Source organism: Lepidochelys kempii, chromosome 16 (assembly GCF_965140265.1).
Source record: "Lepidochelys kempii isolate rLepKem1 chromosome 16, rLepKem1.hap2, whole genome shotgun sequence".
NCBI lineage: Eukaryota > Metazoa > Chordata > Testudines > Cheloniidae > Lepidochelys > Lepidochelys kempii.
This window is the reverse complement of record NC_133271.1, coordinates 7,749,689-7,771,881: the sequence shown is the minus strand read 5'-3', so window position 1 is coordinate 7,771,881 and position 22,193 is coordinate 7,749,689. Positions and strand designations below refer to the sequence as shown.

Below are 22,193 nucleotides of genomic sequence, written 5' to 3'. Positions count from 1 at the left end.
AAAGGATACAAGCCGTGTTGTGTGTCACTGATTATGCAATTAATTCATTCAACAGTATGCTGAAGAGTCCCTGCCACTCTCGCGCAGGGGTGCAGTACAGACACTCACCTGCAACTGCCTTTACCTCTCAGTTATGCAGAGCTCCACACTGAATGCGCGACTATAGGGTCTCTCTCAGTAACTGTGGTCATTATATTGTTTCAACCATTGCTCTGGTTGGTTACCACCTTCAGAATCTGACATCCCAATAAATAAAGCTGCCTTTAGCAATGACACCCTCCTTGCCCTGCCCCTCACTTAAACCCAGATAATAAATACAAAGTAATTCATACCAAGCGATTATTACTCTTAGTGAGAAATAGGAGGGAAGACGAACTCTCCCTCGGAGTGGGAGGGCAGGGGGGAGGAGAGCTACCGGTCCATGATGCGATAGGCAACACATACAAATCCAAGATAGGCAGAAAGGAGGTGCAAGGGACAGGTGTTAGACGAGGGTTAAGTTAGGTGATAGGCAGGGAAGGTATTATGTTTTCTTTGGACATGTGGATGGGACATTCTGAGGGCTGCAATCAAATCACTGCGATTTATAAGTATCTAGAGAGCAGGGCAGGAGGTTGGGATGCAGGGTGCAGGAGGGGTTTGGGGTGTGGGCTCCGACCCGGCGCTGCTTACCTGGAGCAGCTCCAGGGTGGCAGCGGCGCACACCGGGGCCAGGGCGGTTCCCCATTCCTGGCCAATGGGAGCTGCTGGGGGAGGTACACACAGGCCAGGGCACCACGCAGAGCCCTCGGCCCCCCCCCCAACCCTCCAGGGGCCACAGGGACGTGGTGCTGGCTGCTTCCGGGAGCGGCGTGAGGCATGCAGCGCCATGGGGGTGACAATCCCATGGGCTGTAGTTTGCCCACCCCTGCCTTATCCCTTTGCCATTCCCACCCCATCTATCAGTCAGGGATTCTCCCCAGAGTCATGACAATCGGTATTCGTTTATATTGTGTTCCAAGTGCAAGGAGAGATGGAGATTCTCCCAGTGCAAACACACGAGGTAAATACTAGAGCTGGCAGAAAAATGTAGGAAGGCTTTTCTGCTGGAGAATGCAGTTCCAAAGGTGGAACACTTTGCAAAAGCATGTTGATTTCACCCAAGTTTAGTTTTGGGGGGAAAAAATTGGGACAATGTCAGAATGTCCTTTTTTGATTTTTCCAAACAGTTCGATTGACCCCAAACAAATTTTTTCCTAGAATTGTCTTTCATGGAGAATAGAAATTTCACGGTTTGTTTCTATAGGAATGAAGTCAAATGTGGAAATTGTGAAATCCTTCGTGGCACTCCTATAGCCACTGCCTTGGGTTCCCTGGTCTCAAGCTTTTTTCTGCAGATAAGAGGTGAAATTACTGGCACACTGGAAAGTGTAAACACAGGAAGCAAAAAGCAGAGAAGCTAACAGAGGGAGTTTGCCTAGGATCTGCCTGAGAGGAGGTATGCTAAGGGCTGCATTAAGGAGGCTGTGTTGGTGAGTATCTGAGCATCCGTTGTGGGGACAGTTTGACCGTGTGCTTGATTGGTTGTTTGAAAAGTGTGAATTGGGAGTGCTTCGTTCCAGGTGAGCCTTGAGTGGGCCTGACTGTTATAAAAAGCCAGTCAGCTGCGAACCAGCTGAGCAGCCAACAACAGAGAGGCTAACAGAGGGAGTTTGCCTGGGGAGAGCCCACTGAGGCTTACATCTTGCCGGCTTCTCTGAGTAGTTATTACAACTCCTGAGGAAGTTGTAGAAGGAAGGTAATATGGACGGGGAGTGTTCAGCTGTTGTGGCCTGCACTGGATGTGCCATGTTTGTCTTTCTTCCACAGGACAGAAGCGACTTTGTCTGTACAAAGTGCAAGCTGGTGTCCATATTGGAACAGAAGGTTCAAGGTCTGGAGCAACAGGTATCTGGAAGAGGTCAGGATATGCTTCTACAGACACGACATTCTGAAGATTCAGAGCAGGCTGCACTGTGGGCACAGGAGGACGGTGAAGAAATTTGGCAGCATGTGACCTCTAGAAGAAGAAAGGGGAGCGTCCATGTACCAGCAATGCAGATACAGGTAAGTAACCGTTTTCATGTTCTCTCCACAGGTACTAATGCGGAGAGTGGACTAGATGATACATCTGAGGGAAGGGAACAGAAGGAGATTCCGCCAATGGGAAGGCATGAGATGCACTGTCCTAGGGTTGGGGGTTCCATGACTACTGCTCCCAAGAGAAGGAGGCGGGTGGTGGTGGTCAGGGACTCTCTCCTCAAGGGGACTGAGTCATCTATCTGCTGCCCCGACCGGGAAACCCGAGAAGTCTGCTGCTTGCCAGGAGCTAGGATTCATGATGTGATGGAGAGACTGCCGAGACTCATCAAGCCCTTGGATCACTACCCCTTCCTGCTTCTCCACGTGGGCACCAATGATACTGCCAAGAATGACCTTGAGCGGATCACTGCAGACTACGTGGCTCTGGGAAGAAGGATAAAGGAGTTTGAGGTGCAAGTGGTGTTCTCATGCATCCTCCCTGTGGAAGGAAAAGGCCTGGATAGAGACCATTGAATCGTGGAAGTCAACGAATGGCTATTTAGGTGGTGTCGGAGAGAAGGCTTTGGATTCTTTGACCATGGGATGGTGTTCCAAGGAGGAGGAGTGCTAGGCAGAGACGGGCTCCACCTAACGAAGAGAGGGAAGAGCATCTTCGCAAGCAGGCTGGCTAACCTAGTGAGGAGGGCTTTAAACTAGGTTCACCGGGGGAAGGAGACCAAAGCCCTGAGGTAAGTGGGGAAGAGGGATACCGGGAGGAAGCACGAGCAGGAGCGCGCGAGAGGGCAGGGCTCCTGCCTCATACTGAGAAAGAGGGACGATCAGCGAGTTATCTCAAGTGCCTATACACAAATGCAAGAAGCCTGGGAAACAAGCAGGGAGAACTGGAAGTCCTGGCACAGTCAAGGAATTATGATGTGATTGGAATAACAGAGACTTGGTGGGATAACTCACATGACTGGAGTACTGTCATGGATGGATATAAACTGTTCAGGAATGACAGGCTGGGCAGAAAAGGTGGGGGAGTTGCATTGTACGTAAGGGAGCAGTATGACTGCTCAGACCTCTGGTATGAAACTGCAGAAAAACCTGAGAGTCTCTGGATTAAGTTTAGAAGTGTGAGCAACAAGGGTGATGTCGTGATGGGAGTCTGCTATAGACCACTGGACCAGGGGGATGAGGTGGACGAGGCTTTCTTCCGGCAACTCACGGAAGTTACTAGATCGCAGGCCCTGGTTCTCATGGGAGACTTCAATCACCCTGATATCTGCTGGGAGAGCAATAAAGCGGTGCACAGACAATCCAGGAAGTTTTTGGAAAGTGTAGGGGACAATTTCCTGGTGCAAGCGCCGGAGGAACCAACTAGGGGCAGAGCTCTTCTTCACCTGCTGCTCACAAACCGGGTAGAATTAGTAGGGGAAGCAAAAGTGGACGGGAACCTGGGAGGCAGTGACCATGAGATGGTCGAGTTCAGGATCCTGACACAAGGAAGAAAGGAGAGCAGCAGAATACGGACCCTGGACTTCAGAAAAGCAGACTTTGACTCCCTCAGGGAACTGATGGGCAGGATCCCCTGGGAGAATAACATGAGGGGGAAAGGAGTCCAGGAGAGCTGACTGTATTTTCAAGAATTCTTATTGAGGTTACAGGTACAAACCACCCTGACGTGTAGAAAGAATAGTAAATATGGCAGGCGACTAACTTGGCTTAACAGTGAAATCCTTGCTGATCTTAAACACAAAAAAGAAGCTTACAAGAAATGGAAGATTGGACAAATGACCAGAGAGGAGTATAAAGATATTGCTCAGGCATGCAGGAGTGAAATCAGGAAGGCCAAATCACACCTGGAGTTGCAGCTAGCAAATGATGTTAAGAGTAACAAGAAGGGTTTCTTCAGGTATGTTAGCAACAAGAAGGAAGTCAAGGAAAGTGTGGACCCCTTACTGAATGAGGGAGGCAATCTAGTGACAGAGGATGTGGAAAAAGCTAATGTACTCAATGCTTTTTTTGCCTCTGTCTTCATGAACAAGGTCAGCTCCCAGACTACTGCACTGGGCAGCACAGCATGGGGAGGAGGTGACGAACCCTCTGTGGAGAAAGAAGTGGTTCGGGACTATTTAGAAAAGCTGGATGAGCACAAGTCGATGGGGCCGGATGCGCTGCATCAGAGAGTGCTGAAGAAGTTGGCGGATGTGATTGCAGCGCCATTGTCCATTATCTTTGAAAACTCATGGCGATCCGGGGAAGTCCCGGACGACTGGAAGAAGGCAAATGTAGTGCCCATCTTTAAAAAAGGGAAGGAGGAGGATCCTGGGCACTTCAGGCCAGTCAGCCTCACCTCAGTCCCTGGAAAAATCAGGGAGCAGGTCCTCAAGGAATCAATTCTGAAGCACTTAGAGGAGAGAAAAGTGATCAGGAACAGTCAGCATAGATTCACCAAGGGCAAGTCATGCCTGACTAATCTAATTGCCTTCTATGATGAGATAACTGGCTCTGTGGATGAGGGGAAAGCAGTGGACGTGTTGTTCCTTGACTTTAGCAAAGCTTTTGATATGGTCTCCCACAGTATTCTTGTCAGCAAGTTAAAGAAGTATGGGCTGGATGAATGGACTATAAGGTGGATAGAAAGTTGGCTGGATTGTCGGGCTCAACGGGTAGTGATCAATGGCTCCATGTCTAGTTGGCAGCCGGTATCAAGTGGAGTGCCCCAAGGGTCGGTCCTGGGGCCAGTTTTGTTCAATATCTTCATAAATGATCTGGAAGATGGTGTGGATTGCACCCTCAGCAAGTTTGCAGATGACACTAAACTGGGAGGAGAGGTAGATACGCTGGGGGGTAGGGATAGGATACAGAGGGCCCTAGAGATATTAGAGGATTGGGCCAAAGGAAATCTGATGAGGTTCAACAAGGGACAAATGCAGAGTCCTGCACTTAGGACGGAAGAATCCCATGCACCGCTACAGACTAAGGACCGAATGGCTAGGCAGCAGTTCTGCAGAAAAGAACCTAGTTACAGTGGTTACAGGGTTACAGTGGACGAGAAGCTGGATATGAGTCTACAGTGTGCCCTTGTTGCCAAGAAGGCCAATGGCATTTTGGGATGTATAAGTAGGGGCATTGCCAGCAGATCGAGGGACGTGATCGTTCCTCTCTATTCGACATTGGTGAGGCCTCATCTGGAGTACTGTGTCCAGTTTTAGGCCTCACACTGCAAGAAGGATGTGGAAAAATTGGAAAACGTCCAGCGGAGGACAACAAAAATGATTAGGGGACTGGAACACATGACTTATGAGGAGAGGCTGAGGGAACTAGGATTGTTTAGTCTGCGGAAGAGGAGAATGAGCGGGGATTTGATAGCTGCTTTCAACTACCTGAGAGGTGGTTCCAAAGAGGATGGATCTAGACTGTTCTCAGTGGTAGCGATGACAGAACAAGGAGTAATGGTCTCAAGTTGCAGTGGGGGAGGTTTAGGTTGGATATTAGAAAAACTTTTTCACTAGGAGGGTGGTGAAACACTGGAATACGTTACCTAGGGAGGTGGTAGAATCTCCTTCCTTAGAAGTTTTTAAGGTCAGGCTTGACAAAGCCCTGGCTGGGATGATTTAGTTGGGGATTGGTCCTGCTTTGAGCAGGGGGTTGGACTAGATGACCAACCCTGATATTCTATGATTCTATGAAGCTCTATGGACACACAACTGGGTCAGTGTGAGGAATCAGTGCAGAATTTAATTCTCTGCTTTATCTGAAGTCTTTAAAAATAAATCAGAAGTGCCTGGCTTACCTGCATGGGACTGCATGTGCTCCAGCAGATTGTTATAAAACTGAAACTGGATTCCACAAGCTCCACAGGTGTAAGGTTCTGTATGGGAGAGATCAGTTCAGAAGAGTCATATGTAGTGTGTGGAGAAATAGCACACATGCACATTTCATAATGGAACTCTATTGTGCCTTACAGCCATTAGTCAGAAGACCTACTCACTTTACAGTGATTATGCATGTGAATAAGGGTTTGCAGAACTGAGCCTACAGTTAGGTAATAGGCCCTGATTCAGTATAGCACTTAAGCATGTGAATACTTCCTGAATTATGGTCTTAGGCTCTAAATCTGCATACTTATGCCTGTGCTTAACTTTACTCATGTGAGAAGTCCCCTAGGAGTCAGCAGCACTACTACTAAGCACATGCAGAAATGTCTGCAAGATTGGGGCTTTAGCACGGATACAAATTTAGAAAGTACACTTCCAGAACTCATCGCTTCTGGAGACTTGGTCTCTTTTTAGTTCCTTTCTAGTCTTTTTTGTCTTTAACTGAATTTAATTTTAGACGCAGTTCCGTCATTTCCAGCCTCTGCCTCCTTTCCTGAGCAAGACTAGGCCAGAGGGAGAGGCAGTGCTCTGAGGAGGCTGGAGGCAGGAGGTCTGAGCTTGGCACCCCCAGCAGGGCATCAGGCTGTGACAAATCCTGCTCCCCAGATGCTGGCACTAGTAGAAGTGTGGTGTGGGCAAGCAGCTTTCTGGCCACCAGCCAAGATCAGACCAGGGTGGGCTGGTTGCCCTAGAAAGTGGGCACAGCAGCACTGAGCTGCTAGGGTGCACAGGGGTGCAGGAAAGCACACACAGCTGCGCCAGGGGCCTGAGCAGAGCGGCACAGCTAATCTGCCAGTCAGAGGAGAGGGATGGAAAGGCTGTTAAAACTCTGTCTGTAGTCAGTAGGAATGTGTGTACAGAACTCACACTCGGACCACTAATGAGCTGAATGCTATCATATTTCCAATCTGACAAGGAGAAGTAAATTGAAAACTTAATTTTTCACTGAGCTGACATACAAGTATATTTTCCGTTGCTTAGTTTTAATAATAGTATTAGTCATTGTGTATTGATCACAAGATGTGCTATCAAGACACCACGTACAGCAATGCTGTCACCGAAGGAGTCAGTGTTGCAATTTAATTCTTCTATATCTTCATATATGCCAGCACATCTGCACCATTAGTCTGTGGTGTTACACTTCACAACAGTAGTTTGGATACAGAATCTATACTCTGCATATAAATGACTCTTATGGACTCTCTCGGGCATAAACAGAGTAATACTCAGTGCTAAAATATACTATAGATGTTTATCTTCACTTGTAGGGAAAAATATGGTATTACATTCTATTACTGAGAAATGCCATTGCAAATCGCATATGCACAAAGGAATTAGTAAGCATCTCAAAAGGTCCAGAACACTCACTTTCCAGGCATAACTAACTTGGCTACAGCCCTGCAGTCATCCCTCTCAGAGAGTGAAGAACAGAAATTAGAACAGAGCTGCATACAGTGGGAGAGGGAAAACCCACAAGGCCCCCTGCACAGAAACCTAGGAAGCTGAGGCATCGGAAAACAACTGTAGGGATTAAAGACACTTCAGCAACCCTCCTGCAGAAACAACAGACAGAATCTGTATGAGCATCTGTCCCATTGAAAAGAGGGGAATACTGAGGCTAAGCTCAGAACCTCATTTAACTTGACATCATTCCTACATTTACTTTATGCTACCGCCTCATTTTCATTCTGGTGCGGAAGCTTGGAAATACTATAACGAAATCAAAATGGTTGTTAGGGGAAAGCAGGAAGCTTTGGCAGCTGAACACAATACATTTAGGGGTTTTGGCACTTGAGGTGGAGTGGGAAGCTCAGACAGACATACACACTGGATAAATGATCAGCAGCGGAATAGTTAACATCAGCAAACTAATGTTGTAAACTATCACTAGGTTTCAGAGTCAACATGATTACCATGAATGGGGCAATTCACAACGCTCAGAGTCTGTTTCAGGCTGCTGACAGACTCAGGAAGACAGCACTGCATTAATTTCTATTTGGTTCATACTTTGAATATTTTCTTCTTTAAAAAGTACTATACAATTTAAAAAGTTGAAATTCTGCTGCTCAATTCTGTATCAAGGGGTAAATTCTGTGGCAAGTTCTGCAGAATCATGGACTATACAGAGTCTTGAACATAAACGCTCAAAAAACCCATCCCTCCCCTCTACCCCAAACTCAGAGATACAGGACATCTTTCTGGGAAGTACAGCAAAATAAAAGAGCATAGATCAATGACACTAAATCCAGTACCCTAAAGCTGTGTGTTTCTCTTCTTGCTTATTTCCTTCTTCCATTTCTTTATCCTCTTCATCTCTCCTTCCAAACTCATCTCATCCACTGGACTCCACACCTATTTTCTTTTTTTCCCTGTCATTTCTCTTTCTAAATTCTTGAATTTTCTATTTTTAAAAAGCATCTTCTTTCTCCTTGTTATCCTTACCCCTTGTCTACCCATTTCTCCTGAACGCTGTTGTTCCCTTCTCTGTTCCTTTGCTAGTCTCGCTCCATTCCCCACCCTTCATGCTGTCCTTTGGATTCCAAGTGCTCTCCAGCTCTCTCCTCGCCTCCCCATCACAGGAGATTGGGCCATTCCCAGCGGGGATGGTGAAACACCCCCTGGGTATCATTCTTGACTCCTCTCCTGTTGATCTCCTCCCAGACATCTCCAAAGTCTTTCCTTTCTGCCCTGCTACAGAAGTGCCATGCCATGGACTCTTGCCTAGACTAGTGAAACCTCTCTGACCTACCTGGCACTTACCTTACACCCCTCCAGACTACCTAAAATGCCCCTGTCATGGTCACAGCACTAGGTGAACCTCTTGTTCCCTCCTCTCTGTCCCCCTTTGTGCCTTTACCTCTCCTGGGCTGGAATTCTGTGATTCTCCCACTCCTAGACCAGGCCCTGGGCTACAATACCCTGTATAGCAACTGTTCTGTTCCCAGCAGATCTGTTTAAGTCAGAGTGCCTAGGCACGCGCAATCCCTTCTGGAGTCTGAGAGCAGTGTGGTACAGTGATCAGACAGCCTTCTGAAACCAGAGGGTTCCTTATTTTGCACTTGGAACAAAGCAATTAGAAAAGAAGGATTTGAAAACAGTCAACAGTCTGCACGTTTCTATCCTGCCTATAGGCGTACCGTCCGCTTCTTCAGACATGCCTACTTGGTCCCCGCATCTCAGTTTTGTTCCCCTAAATAATACACCCCTCTCGAGGGTGCTCTTTTTTAAACTTGCCACAGCTCTTGCGATCTCCTGTGTTCTCGAGCCTTATGCGAAGAGGTGGGTTATCCTGAGTCATTCTTTTCCCTACTCTTTGTTTTTCTCGGTAGCCCCCTATTAAACTATACCAGTGTATTCATCCAGTCATAACCAGGTCAGAATACAGTACTCAGAAGTTATTACAGAGCAGCTCCAAATCCATCACATATCATAGAATCATAGAATATCAGGGTTGGAAGGGACCCCAGAAGGTCATCTAGTCCAACCCCCTGCTCGAAGCAGGACCAATTCCCAGTTAAATCATCCCAGCCATGGCTTTGTCAAGCCTGACCTTAAAAACCTCTAAGGAAGGTTTTTATCTCCCTGCATCGAAGCTGAATGGCGCCAGCATCTGCTATCACCCCCCTTTGACCAAACTGGATGGGTACACATGGGAAGATTTCACATGCCCTCACATGCCCCCATTACCTCAGAACTTCTGGGTTGAAGCTGGGACCTGACCCTACCACTTTCTCCTCCGACTGTCTGCTGGGGTGTCAGGCAGGCAGTGAGCCCTCATTCCCTACAGTGCCAGTCACCATGGCTTTACCCTACGGTTTCTAGGCAGCACCCCTGTGACCAAGACAGGTCTGGCCCACCGCAAAGCTGGTGTTAACCAAGCAGCAACTCCTGGGCTCTGGTTCCCCATTGTCAGGTGGGGCAGGGACACAGGGCCCCCCAGCTCAGGCATGCCTTCTCATAGGTAATGGGCTATGTGGGTATGAGGAAACCATTTCCCTTTTGAGGGACAATCCTTCGTTCACTCTCCAGAGACCAGTTCCTCGCTCTACCCCATCTCCAAGATGGTTGAGCGTCAGGCTCTACTGTGGAGACACCCCAGTTTCCATGACAAGGGGTGGCAGTGGACTTGCTTTCCTAGCCATTCCAACTGGCCTCAGAGTCCTTGCACCGGAGCCAGCTTGGTTCACACACTGTGTGGGGAATAGGGCAGATTTCCCCCTGCCCCCCACAACCCAAGCGCATTTGCATTCTCACAGACACCTGGGAGGGGTTCTAAGCTTCCAATCTCTGTTCCCTGGCTGGTGCAGGAGGGGGAAGAGCCCCTCCATTCTCCCAACTACTTAATTTCCATTTACAAAGGCAGCCTGCAGCTCCTGTGAGTGAGCTGAGCAGTTTGTCTCCATCTGCCCCTGAGCTTGACCATGTAGCCGAGCTGAACTGTGGCTTAAACGTGCATCGTACGCTCCAGAGGAGTTGGCTGTGTAACTCCCTCCCTCCTGAGCTTGAGTCACACAGTTAACTCCACAGGTTTGAGATGCAGGATGCCCCTCTAGGGCCATGCTCCTCCTGAGTGGATGTGTGAAGCAGCCATTTTCTTGGTCGACACACCGGGACCCTCCAGAGCTAAAAAGCAAGAACAGCTACAGCACCAGCTAATGGACCACAGTTCTGTAGCTGGTGTCTGTGAACACTCAGATCCTCTGTGGATCAGCACAGATGGGACTTGTCACCTACACTAACTATACTAGTGGGTTACAGACTGGGCAATTCCAGGCCATATGACCCAGTCTGTTATGGACATGGCATCGCTTCTTCCCACTCACCCTGGGGCCCCGTTCAGCTGCCCTGTCCCTTGCTGCAGTAAGTCCTCTCCCCTGAGTGGGTTTACCTGATCCCCATATCTGGGGAACACCCACTCTGGGGTCCCATGTATGGGCCATTTCCCCTTGTGTTTCCTCTGATAACTAGACCTGATACCCACATACTCATCAGCCAGTTGCCTGAGGCATGGCGGTCTGTTGGCTACTTATCCACTAACCACATCTTAAGGAAATGTGAACACAAATCATGACACTGGTCCAAACCCCAAGCTTTGCTCCATTTGCCTAGGTAAACTCCCAGCTGCGTCACCACCTCCATATAAATCAACCCCTTAATCAACCCCCTTAAAATCTTTTCGTATCAGCCTCTGGAGTCAGTTCAGATTTAAATTGTTCATAATCCTCAGTTTGTCTCATCCATTTGGCTGCGGGTCTCTATGGCTCTCTCCCAGCCTGCGAAGGGATTAGAAAATACAGCCAATCTGCAGGGGGTGGATCACAAGCCTTAGCAAAGCAGTGAGATAGGCATCAACATTCTCCCCCACCCCGCCTTAAACTGGGGGGAAACAATTTAGCATCTTTGCTTCCTGTGGAATCAAAATCAGCTCTCACTGCTCTGACTTACAGAATCCTCCCCCTGCTTTGCTTCTCCATACACCTCTAATCCCCAGCTCACTTTCATGGGTCCAGCTCTACCCTGTCTACCTGTCTACCAATCATTCCTCCTCTCTTGCTATTCCTCCACCTGTGCCATGCTCTCATCAACCCCACTCACCTTCATGCTCCCTTTGGTTCCTTCAAATACTGCCTCTCACATTGCCCCTTAGGCCTGCAATGACCTCGCTGGCCCTGTTACTCGTGCAAACTTCCTCTCCTTCAAATCACTCATGTCCCCACTCCTATGCTACTTACTCATTCAGAATAAAATAAGGATGAGCTTGAGAGATCAGTTCACCAGACCACACCATCTCTCAGTGCACTGCCCTTCTCTCTCCAGCCTTACGGCCGGAATTTACATTGGCAACTCGCTACAAGACCTGCCTCAGCTGATGGCCAGGAAGCAGCCTGCATTAGTCCTAAAATGATCCTCAGTGCTCATCTTCCACACGTGTGAATGGGAGTGAGCGAGAGAGTGAAACAGAAAGAATGTCCTGTGGCTCTTAGGGAAATGTTACCACAACAAATGTCCAGCCCTAGCAAGCTGCTTGCACATTCAAATATATCTCACCTGCTTAAAGCTTTTAAAATGAAAATTAGTTTTTGCCTATAGACTCTCCAAAATTAGAGAGGCTTTGTAGGTCCCAAAGACAGGCTCAGCTAAATAGTAGCCCAGTTGCTTGCTATGAAATTGGATCTGCTACTCTACATAATCCCGACCATATATGGATTATGGATCGCCATAGGACAACACAATCCTGTCAAGCGTCGACCCTCTATTTCGTTCCTTCTCTGGTTGCAGAGTTCAGGTCAAGTGGAGACAATGAGACAAACTGTGTAAAAATGCCAGGTCTTTCTTTTTACTTATCTGCAACTGAACCACAGCATTCCAGACAAGCAGAGAAACCAAGCAGGCTGCCCCTCCTTATCAACTAATGCCTTAAAATTCGAGCATGCTTAATCAAGCACAGGCTGAAATCTAAGGAAAAGACTGTGTGTGTGCACATGGGGTGCAGGAATGACTAATGTACCTTAATCATGCATGTGGATGAAATGCTGCTGAGTATACGGCTTCACCATGCCTAAGAGTGAAGGTTAAAAACTGAGCAACCCAAATCCTAGTACATTAAATACTGACTCATTACCAAAGAGTCAGCCAGTGGCACAATGCCCATTCTTACCTCACTAATAGTTCGAAGTGCTGAGCCATTAAGAGACATTTTCCGGTATAAGAAAAGGAGTAGTTGTGGCACCTTAGAGACTAACCCATTTATTTGAGCGGTTTCCACGGCATGCATCCGATGAAGTGAGCTGTAGCTCACGAAAGCTCATGCTCAAATAAATGGGTTAGTCTCTAAGGTGCCACAAGTACTCCTTTTCTTTTTGCGAATACAGACTAACACGGCTGTTACTCTGAAACCTGTCATTTTCCGGTATAAACATGTAACTCAGAAATGGGTTCATTTTTAAACTTCAAGCCTTGGTCTATTAGAACATGTGTTTTTGCCATGTTTAATAAAACCTGACACTCAAAGGTTGGAAGTGATCCAAAATGACAGCAGCCACACACAGCACTGACTGTCCCCTCAGAACCCTGGGTTCGTTTCTATCTCATGTAAACCCTTAAGAGCCACAGACAGAAGTGATGCTTTTGATATTTTGGCACACAGACCAGTAATAAAAAACAGTTATTCACGAAAAATGCTAACAGGACAGGACAACCACCAAGGCTGGGTGGAGACACCCCCTAGGTGCACCACAAACATCCATCACACTTACTTTGTAAAAGCGGGAAAGGATTTGAAATCAGGGGACTTGCAGTTTCTGCAAAAAAGAGAGAGATTTAAACATTGAGACTGGCAGAGACCTTGCTGCATCCTCTTCAGTTCATTTATCCTTACTCCTACACCATACCTCCAGAGTCAGCTGTTTCAGGGCATGGCTCTCCATTTATAGGAAATTATTACATGTACAGGACTGTATTTTGTCTCAGCAAGCTTCCCTGGACTGAGGATCTGGTTCTTTCGAAGTCTGAGGAATTCCTATTTTAAAATGTTCACTTTTTTTTTAAGACACAGCATAATGCTAGCTATACAGTAATGGGGCTAGACAACAGTGGTCGGTGCCAGTAGAAGAAAACCTGGGGTCCCTTACAAGTCCTTTTCACTGGGAGTCCCTGGCTGCAAACCCCAAGATTCAGTGCGCATCTTCCTCCAACTCTTTCTCCAAACTCTTATGCCTCTCGGGCTCAGGGAAGCGGGAGCAGAGTTAAGTTACACTCAGAGGAAGCACTTGGGTAGGTAACAAGTCTTGTATCCAAAACTAGTGTATGTTCGTGGGGGGCTCATGGGAATACTGGGTGGAAGTTCCCTGTACCATGGGGCATCCTGCATGCTTCCCCCTTCCCTCAAGACCCGACTGTGATAAAAAGGAGCAGACATCCCGAACTCCCAGCTGGCTTTCAGTCGACCTAAAGCAGCTTGTACTCCACATCCATGAGCAATGGACATTTCAAGCTACCCCTGGCAGCCTGCGACAGCTGCAGGCTTGGCAATACCGCCACTGGTGGGGAACCTCTGCGTGTTGAGTCTCTGTGAGGGAGAAGAACCCATTACAGCGTTAATTCAGCCATCCAAAGCCTTTGGGAACTGGCCTTTGTCCCACATTCAGAAAACTGTAAATCGCTGCATCAGTGCATGATGCTCTCAGGGGTGCAATCCCTGAGGGGTGCAGCCTTGGGGAGCCAGAGGTGAGTAACGGGGCCATTCTTGCCAAACCTCACTGGCCAAGCACGGCAGATTTCCTGCTAAATATTTTAACATGCTAAAGACATGCCCTGCCAAAGAGGGCTTTAATCTGCAGTGGGCCAAGGTCAGCTGACAATGGCTAGATGGATGGATTGGTAGCACTCTGGGGAGGGTCTGGATGGATGCAGTATACTGGGCAGCGTACGGTACAGAGTACTGCTGACTGTTTAAAGCATTTCTATTACTTGATGATGCACAAAGGCTGTCCATTGCAGTCAATGGAGAAGACTCTCCACTGGCTTCTAGGCTGGTCCTACTGAGCCTTTGAGAAGGACAGACATTACGCGCACACTGTAAGTACACACACCCAGACAGAAACCGCTACATTTTAAAAAATCCTGTAACTGTACGACAGCAAGATTGAATTTGTAGTAACTCCACCTCCCTGAACCCCTCCCCCCCCTTCCCTCTCCAGCCCCATCCCAAGTGCCCTGCTTGGCTCTCCCAGTCCTGCACCCTCCTACTGACTGGAAGCTGACTGCCCACTCACTGGCTTCAGCCACTTCCTGCATGCTGCTGCTGCCTGAATGTGACTCCCCACACTGCTGCCGGCTGCCCCAGCCCAGAGAAGTGAGAACACAGGAGGGATGTGGGAGAGCTTCTGGGGCACCCATAGGGGCCTGGGAAATGACAGTCCACCCATCTAGACCCTTGTCATGCCTCTCCTTTGGGAAACCCTGCCTAATGGTCAGTAAGGCTTTTGTAGGTCAAAATGAAAACTTTGCACTCCACCCAGCAGCTAATCTGGCCCAGGAGGGTAGCAGAGCCAAAGGAGTTAAATCCAACATCATTCCATGTGGCCTCACCCTGCCATGCTCCCAGGGCCAAACTCAAATCCGAGCTCCATTGCTTTCCAACCATTCCTTCCCACACCATAGACGCATGGTATCGCCTCTGTATATACGTGCTGGATCTTGCAGAAAACGCTGTCTGCAACATCACTATGAGCCACTCTTTAGACACGCCTCCCTTTTCATGGATTCACTGAGTGTAAGGTCACAAAGGACAATTAGATCCTCTAGTCTGACCCCTGTATAACACAAGCCTTTAAATTTCACCCGGTTATCCCTGTATTGAGCCAATAACTTGGGTCTGACTAACGCGCCTTCCAGAAAGGCATCTGGTCTCGAAGACAGGAAGAGAGGGAGAAGCCACCACGTCCCTTGGGAGTGTGTTCCAATGACTAAACACCCTCACTGTTTACACACTCATCTGGTGTAGTCTTTGCAATGCTCCTGAGTCTCAGCATCACACCTCCACCATGTCATCCCCACAAGGCGCAGCCATTCCCAGCACAGCCTACGACATGGGAAGGCTGAACAGTCAGAGCATCCATCCACTCTGGGTCCCCTGTAGCTTGGTCATGCTGAGAGCAGCCCCAAAGCACCCAGCTGTTTCTGTTCCCCTGGAAAATCAGACAGCTGCTGATACTGCCATGCTGGGGCCTCCACCCTGGCTGGACTTTGGGGTAGGGGATCTTTGGGGCCAGGACCAAGTACAGAGCTTTCGTTTCCTCTACAGAAGTGGCACAGCGTACATACATCCTGGACTGCTTCCTGCCCACCTGCGCTGCTGGGTGATGGTGTTATTATTGGTATTATGGAGGAGCCTACCGGCCCCAAACAAGATCAAGGCAGCATTCGATTGGGCACTTCCCCCAGGAGCTTGTCTAACTAGACAACACAGACAAAGGATGGGAAAAGAAACAGGAGAGCCAAAGAGGGGAAAATGACATGTCCAAGGTCACACAACAGGTCAGTGGTGGGCCTGGGAACCTAGGTCTCCTGAGTCCAGGTCCAGTGCCCTACCCACTGGGCCATGCTGCCCCCCTGTGGAGTGTGTGTCTGTGCTATCAAACACATGGTAAATGCCTGTGTGATTGTCTGACTGTCACTCTCTTTCTCCCTCTCTTCTCCTCACAGGCCCAAATGACCTGACACAGCTGACAGCTCTAGTTAGAGGAGGTTGATCATAAACAATTTTTGCGCCCCTGAGAATTCACAGAAGGAAGGTTTGAAATGAATGAACAACACACACCCGGCTCCTTCTCAGGCATGGCCTAGCCCTGCTCCCAGCTGGCCTGTAAATGATTAACGGTGAGTGAATCCCAACAAGCCAATTCCTTTCTCACTACACAGGCAGTTTGATTCCTTTCTGCACCTCTCTCATCTCAGATGATGAAAGCCAGCAAGATCCAGGTCATTTCCAGATTCTCCGCGCAGGCTGTTTGGGCTGCAGAGGAAAGAGTTTTGCTGTTTCCACTGGACAATATTTGAAAAGTACCATGGAACATTTCAGTCACTCTCAGGATGCAAAAGCTGGTTTCAACAAAAATCAAAATGTTGGGCTAGTTTTAAGCTGACAGCCTCAAGTCCCCCGAAAGATTTGTACACTACAAACAGAGAATAGCGTGCTGCCTTAGCCTGCAAAGCTCAATTCCTGACACACCATTCGCACTGCCCCCATGTAACACCCTGACTCTTCCTCACCTCCAAGGGCACATCACTGGGCACCACTTCTCTCCCTCCCTCCAGCAGCCTTTGCCTGGCAGCTGGGATTGTGCCTTTAAATTTTCAGTGCCACTTGGAAAAGCTGCAAGTGGAGCTCTAACGAGAGAAGGTGCCAGTTACCTCTCAAGAGCTTTGTATCAGCGGCTCACGTGACATGCACAGCACACTAATGACACTGTCGCTTGTCCCGAATTTCTCACACCACACTTATGGAAAGAAGGAACGGAAGGAAGGTAAGAGACAGCACAATACACACTAACTGCTAACAAACCAGATCTTCACAGAGCTCTTCACCTACAGCTAGGCATCCAGATGGCACCAGAGCATTGTCTGACATTCGCAGTCACTAATGCAATTCTGCACAGCTGACAGTCCCACTTGCAGGTGCGCCTTTGTCACCATGAATGAGACTATGTGTTTGGACTCATTCCTAGGAGTATAAAGGAATGAAAGAAAAAGGTGGCTGGATGGAAGAGCCAAAGAGGAGGGCAGAATGGGAAACAGCACAAAAGGAAGCAATGAGTGGAGATCAGAGAAAAAGAATGAAACTGGGAGAGACGAAAGAGATAGAGAGAGAATACAAAGAAGGGGGGAGGGAGTGAAACAAGAAAGACACGGTCGCAAGGTGACACTTCATTGCTTTCACTCCATGGCCTGAATGACAGCCTGTGGTCCAGAGTTCACCACAGATGGTGTTTATGGTGCAGTAGTTGGCTTCTGAAATTCACACACTGCTGGGATTTTTTGCTCTCTTGACTGAGGAGCATCCTCTCTTTTCTTCTCCACCTAAGGCACCTACACACTGAAAGCTGGCCCTGAAAGGCTCACTGGTGTCATTCAGTTCTCATCGTCCAAGCACTGGTTTGGGCTAGCTCACTGACACTCTCCCTGCAGCCCGCCAGACATAAGCTACTAAAATAAAACAAACACAGCAGCAATGCTTGTCATGATGAAAAGAGATAAGCAAACCACAGAAAACTCAAGTTTAAGCCCAGAGAAAAGATTTTTGTGAAGGGCTTTCTTTGTTCATTTTATGTGTTCCTGATGTTGCAATGCAGACACAAGCTGACTCAACAGAACCATGAGAGTGGTCTGATTTGTTTCAAGGGGCTGGAAGAGAGGTAATAATGCATCAGTATTTAAAGCACTTTCAACAGTACAGACTTTCCTAATGCTACTAAGAACAGTCTTCCCTTTTTTCATGTTTTGTGTTTCTTTTGCATTCTCTGCTACACTGATTTCTGTTCTCCACATTAATTTTCCCTCTTGATATCAACTAATGGCCATTATCTTTGAAAACTCGTGGTAACTGGGGGAGGTCCCGGGCGATTGCAAAAAGGTAAATATAGCACCCATCTTTTAAAAAGCCTCACTTCAGTCCCCGGAAAAATCACGGAGCCGCTCCTCAAGGAATCCATTTTGAACCACTTGGAGGAGAGGAAGGTGATCAGGAACAGTCAACATGGATTCACCAGGGCAAGTCATGCCTGACCAACCTGACTGCCTTCTATGATGAAAGAACTGGCTCTGTGGATATGGGGAAAGTGGTGGACATGATATACCTTGACTTTAGCCAAGCTTTTGATACGGTCTCCCACAGTATTCTTGCCAGCAAGTTAAAAAAGTATGGATTGGATGAATGGACTATAAGGTGGACAGAAAGCTGGCTAGATTGTCAGGCACAACAGGTAGTGATCAATGGCTCCATGTCTAGTTGGCAGCCGGTATCAAGCGGAGTGCCCCAGGGGTCAGTTTTGTTCAACATTTTCATTAATGATCTGGATGATGGGACGGACTGCACCCTCAGCAAGTTCGCAGATGACACTAACCTGAGGGGAGAGGTTGATATGCTGGAGGGTGGGGATAGGGTCCAGAGTCACCTAGACAAGTTGGAGGATTGGGCTAAAAGAAATCTGATGAGGTTCAACAAGGACAAGTGCAGAGTCCTACACTTAGGATGGAAGAATCCCACGCACCGCTTCAGGCTGGGGACCGACTGATTAAGTGGTAGTTCTGCAGAAAAGGACCTGGGGATTACAGTGGACAAGAAGTTGGATATGGGTCAACAGTGTGCCCTTGTTGCCAATAAGGCGAACGGCATATTGGGCTGTATTAGAAGGAGCACTGACAGCAGATCGAGGGAAGTGAATATTCCCCTCTATTCGGCACTGGTGAGGCCACACCTGGAGTATTGTGCCCAGTTTTGGCCCCCCACTACAGAAAGGATGTGGACAAATTGGAGAGAGTCCAGCGAAGGGCAACGAAAATGATTAGGGGGCTGGGGCACATGACTTATGAGGAGAGGCTGAGGGAACTGGGGTTACTTAGTCTCCAGAAGAGAAGAGTGAAGGGGGATTTGATAGCAGCCTTCAACTACCTGAAGGGTGGTTCCAAAGAGGATGGGGCTAGTTTGTTCTCAGTGGTGGCAGATGACAGGACAAGGAGCAATGGTCTCAAGTTGCAGTGGGGGAGGTCTAGATTGGATATTAGGAAAAACTATTTCACTAGGAGGATGGTGAAGCACTGGAATGAGTTACCTAGGGAGGTGGTGGAATCTCCACCCTTAGAGGTTTTAAGGCCCGGCTTGACAAAGCCCTGGCTGGGATGATTTAGTTGGTGTTGGTCCTGTTTTGAGCAGGGGGTTGGACTAGATGACCTCCTGAGGTCTCTTCCAACCCTAATCTTTGATGATTCTAAACCAAAAGAACAGGTTTGTATCCTGGGAGCTTTACAACACGACTCTCCTACAGCTGGCCACAAGGTGTTCAGAGTTCTACCTGAAAAGTGACTATAAAACAGACATGCCAAACCCATGAAAAAAACACAGAAATTGGGCTTGTTTTTGGATCAATTGGCTTGTGAGTTTCTTGTTGGCTAGTTTTTGGCTTGTAGCTTGTTTGGCTTGTAGCTAGTTGCTTCTTTTTTTTGATTGGCTCCCAACAAGCAGGGGCAAGGAAAGGGAGAGTCGGGGTGCACAGCGGGCCCACCACAGTCCCAGACAGCACGCTGGGGGGATCTAGTCACATAGAGTGTTGGGGTTCTTTGGGATTGGCTTGTTTTGGCCTTGTTTTGAAATGGGATTAGCTTGATTTTTGTCTTATTGTGAAAGTTGGGGAGCTAATTTACTGTGTGAAAGTTGAGAACTGTGCTATAAAGCAGGCATGAGAGGGCTGCAAGCTGATCTAATGCTGCACATCAAATATGCTCATTTTACAAATAATTTTTTTTTCTAACTGCCAGCACTGCAGCCCTCCCACCCAATCTGAGAGCCCTTTTCTTGTGTATTCACCAACATTAAAAGTTTCTGCAGCCCACATGCTCTCAGTGACAACTGTCTACAGATTAAGCTCCCTGTGCACACCTGTCAGTGAGTTTGTGCAGGTATAACTCATTGGTCTTTAATTGACCTTTGAAAACAGTTCTGTTGATGATGCACAGGAAGGAAGATAATTCAGCTCCTGCTCCCATAGCTGAGCTGGCTCTGCAGGGCTCACAAGAATAACAAAGTAATACACACTGGTTGGGGGTGCCTAGAGGAGCTAGGCACCGAAATCCTATTGGCTTTCAAAGGTGCGCACCTAACTGGAGTAAACCTGTTTGAAGCCCCAGCTACATATGTTTGTGCTAAAGGCAGGAGATCTGACTCAGGGAGTAGATCTGTCAGGTAGGAAGGGGCCACATCAGAGAACTGCTGCATGTCATGCCAATGATTCCAGCACTTTATATGAACAGAAGGACTTTACTGTCATTTCTAGCTACCCGGCTTTGCTGGTCAAGGAGATGTGAAGAGGGGCCAGGACTCTGCCACTCTCTTAGCACCCACGGGAGCTGCTGCCCAGCTGTTGGAGGAGGACTAGAGAGCACAAGGGCCTGACACACAGAGACAAGTTCAGACTCCTTTGTTTGTCTGTCCCAGAATAAAGTGGTCATTGTGGTGAATACCTCAGTTTGTTCAGGTTCACGTAGTATTATACCCAGTATGTCAGTAACAACTAGCTCTCTCTTCAGTTCACTACAGCCCTTTGCATAGGAGTGCGTGGGATTTCCCACATCATTCCATTCCCTTTTCATACTCTGGTCCAGAGAGCTGTACCAGCTGCTTCAGGGGAAGTTAAACCCCTGTGATGGATAATTTTGCAACATGCCCAAAGAGGAAGTTTCTCCTTACTCCTGGCAGGTAGTAGTTGGCTTATCCCCGAAGCAGGAGGGTTTCTGTCCTTTAGCTGTTCAATTCTAGTTAGTGTAACTGCGAAGGATGTTTCTATTATTATGAAACAGCATGGCAGATTCTCAGATCTGGCACAACATGTAGGGCTCTTCTGTTTGGCTATCACGCTGTCAGGTTATTGAACCTTACATAGAGATGCTGAGATATTTATGATGAGTCTCTCCAGGTATGTACCTTTAGCTCCAATCTCAGAAAATAAGAGGAGTGGAATACCATTCTGAGGGAAACAGGGTAGGAGATAAAGAAGTTCCTGCAGGAAAAGCTCTACAAACAGTCAAACTAGGGGTGATTGTCTAGGCTGAGGGTTATGCTTTGTTGCTGCTGTTTTAAGTTACTAACAGAAGGAAGTCCCAGGAAGAGGATACAATTGAGTCCTCCCAAGTATGTATATAATTTGGTCAGAGGAAGGTGGGATAGCGACATGCTCCCCCATTCGTCAGTTGATGTGATATATCTGAGCCAGTGGGACTACTTATAATGAGCTCTGAGACAGCCTCAAGGTACAACAAAGTTAACACATTCAGTATCACTGTGATGTGTAATGTGCACAGTGCCATTATATTTATAATCCTCTGAAACCTCCAAATAGAGCTGCTCTGTGAAAAATGGCTTGGCTTCACCGAGACTTGACTTGTATACCCACAAACAACTAGGCCTACTTTACCTCAGGCTCCCCACAGCAACATTATTCAGATCCCCTGTGTCTGGATCTTTGTCTCCAATTTTAAAGGCATTTGAGTCATAGACCCACTTATCACAATTCAAACAGGCCGTAGGATGGCACAAACCTTGGGGTGATGCTGAGGAAAACACTGAGTTTTCATGGTTTGTGTGTATAAAAACATCTTCTGTATTTTCCACAGTATGCATCTGATGAAGTGAGCTGTAGCTCATGAAAGCTTATGCTCTAATAAATTGGTTAGTCTCTAAGGTGCCACAAGTCCTCCTTTTCTTTTTGCGAATACAGACTAACACGGCTGTTACTCTGAAACTGAGTAATTGAATACTTTACAGACTGAGCCTGGTAAATAGATAATTACTTTGATCACAAGTTAATTCAACTTCTGCCCTGCCCTGGAGATCGTAAATACCAGCAGGAGGGAGTGAGCACACTTACCACTAGAGTTTTGGGAGCTGCTGTTTGTTTCTTCAAAGTTGTTTTGCACTTTGCCTTCCACTCTCCTACTGAATGCGCTTTCTGCTGGGTGGAGAACAAAGGGTGATGGTGAGTGATCAGTACTGGATCC

General features: G+C 47.7%; 1 protein-coding gene across 20 annotated transcripts in view; it reads right to left on the bottom strand.

Moving 5' to 3' along the window:
- Positions 1 to 22,193, bottom strand: part of ZNF618 (zinc finger protein 618) — a 325,146-nt gene that overhangs the window by 8,873 nt on the left and 294,080 nt on the right. For 8 of the 20 annotated variants that reach the window (XM_073314156.1, XM_073314151.1, XM_073314148.1 and 5 more), the window contains 3 exons: positions 22,064 to 22,147; positions 13,181 to 13,225; positions 5,840 to 5,917 (listed from right to left, as the gene is read on the bottom strand). In XM_073314156.1, coding sequence (XP_073170257.1) covers positions 5,840 to 5,917; positions 13,181 to 13,225; positions 22,064 to 22,147 — 207 coding nt within the window. The remainder of the gene's footprint in view (positions 1 to 5,839; positions 5,918 to 13,180; positions 13,226 to 22,063; positions 22,148 to 22,193) is intronic. The other 12 variants (XM_073314161.1, XM_073314168.1, XM_073314153.1 and 9 more) reach the window with 5 other exon arrangements.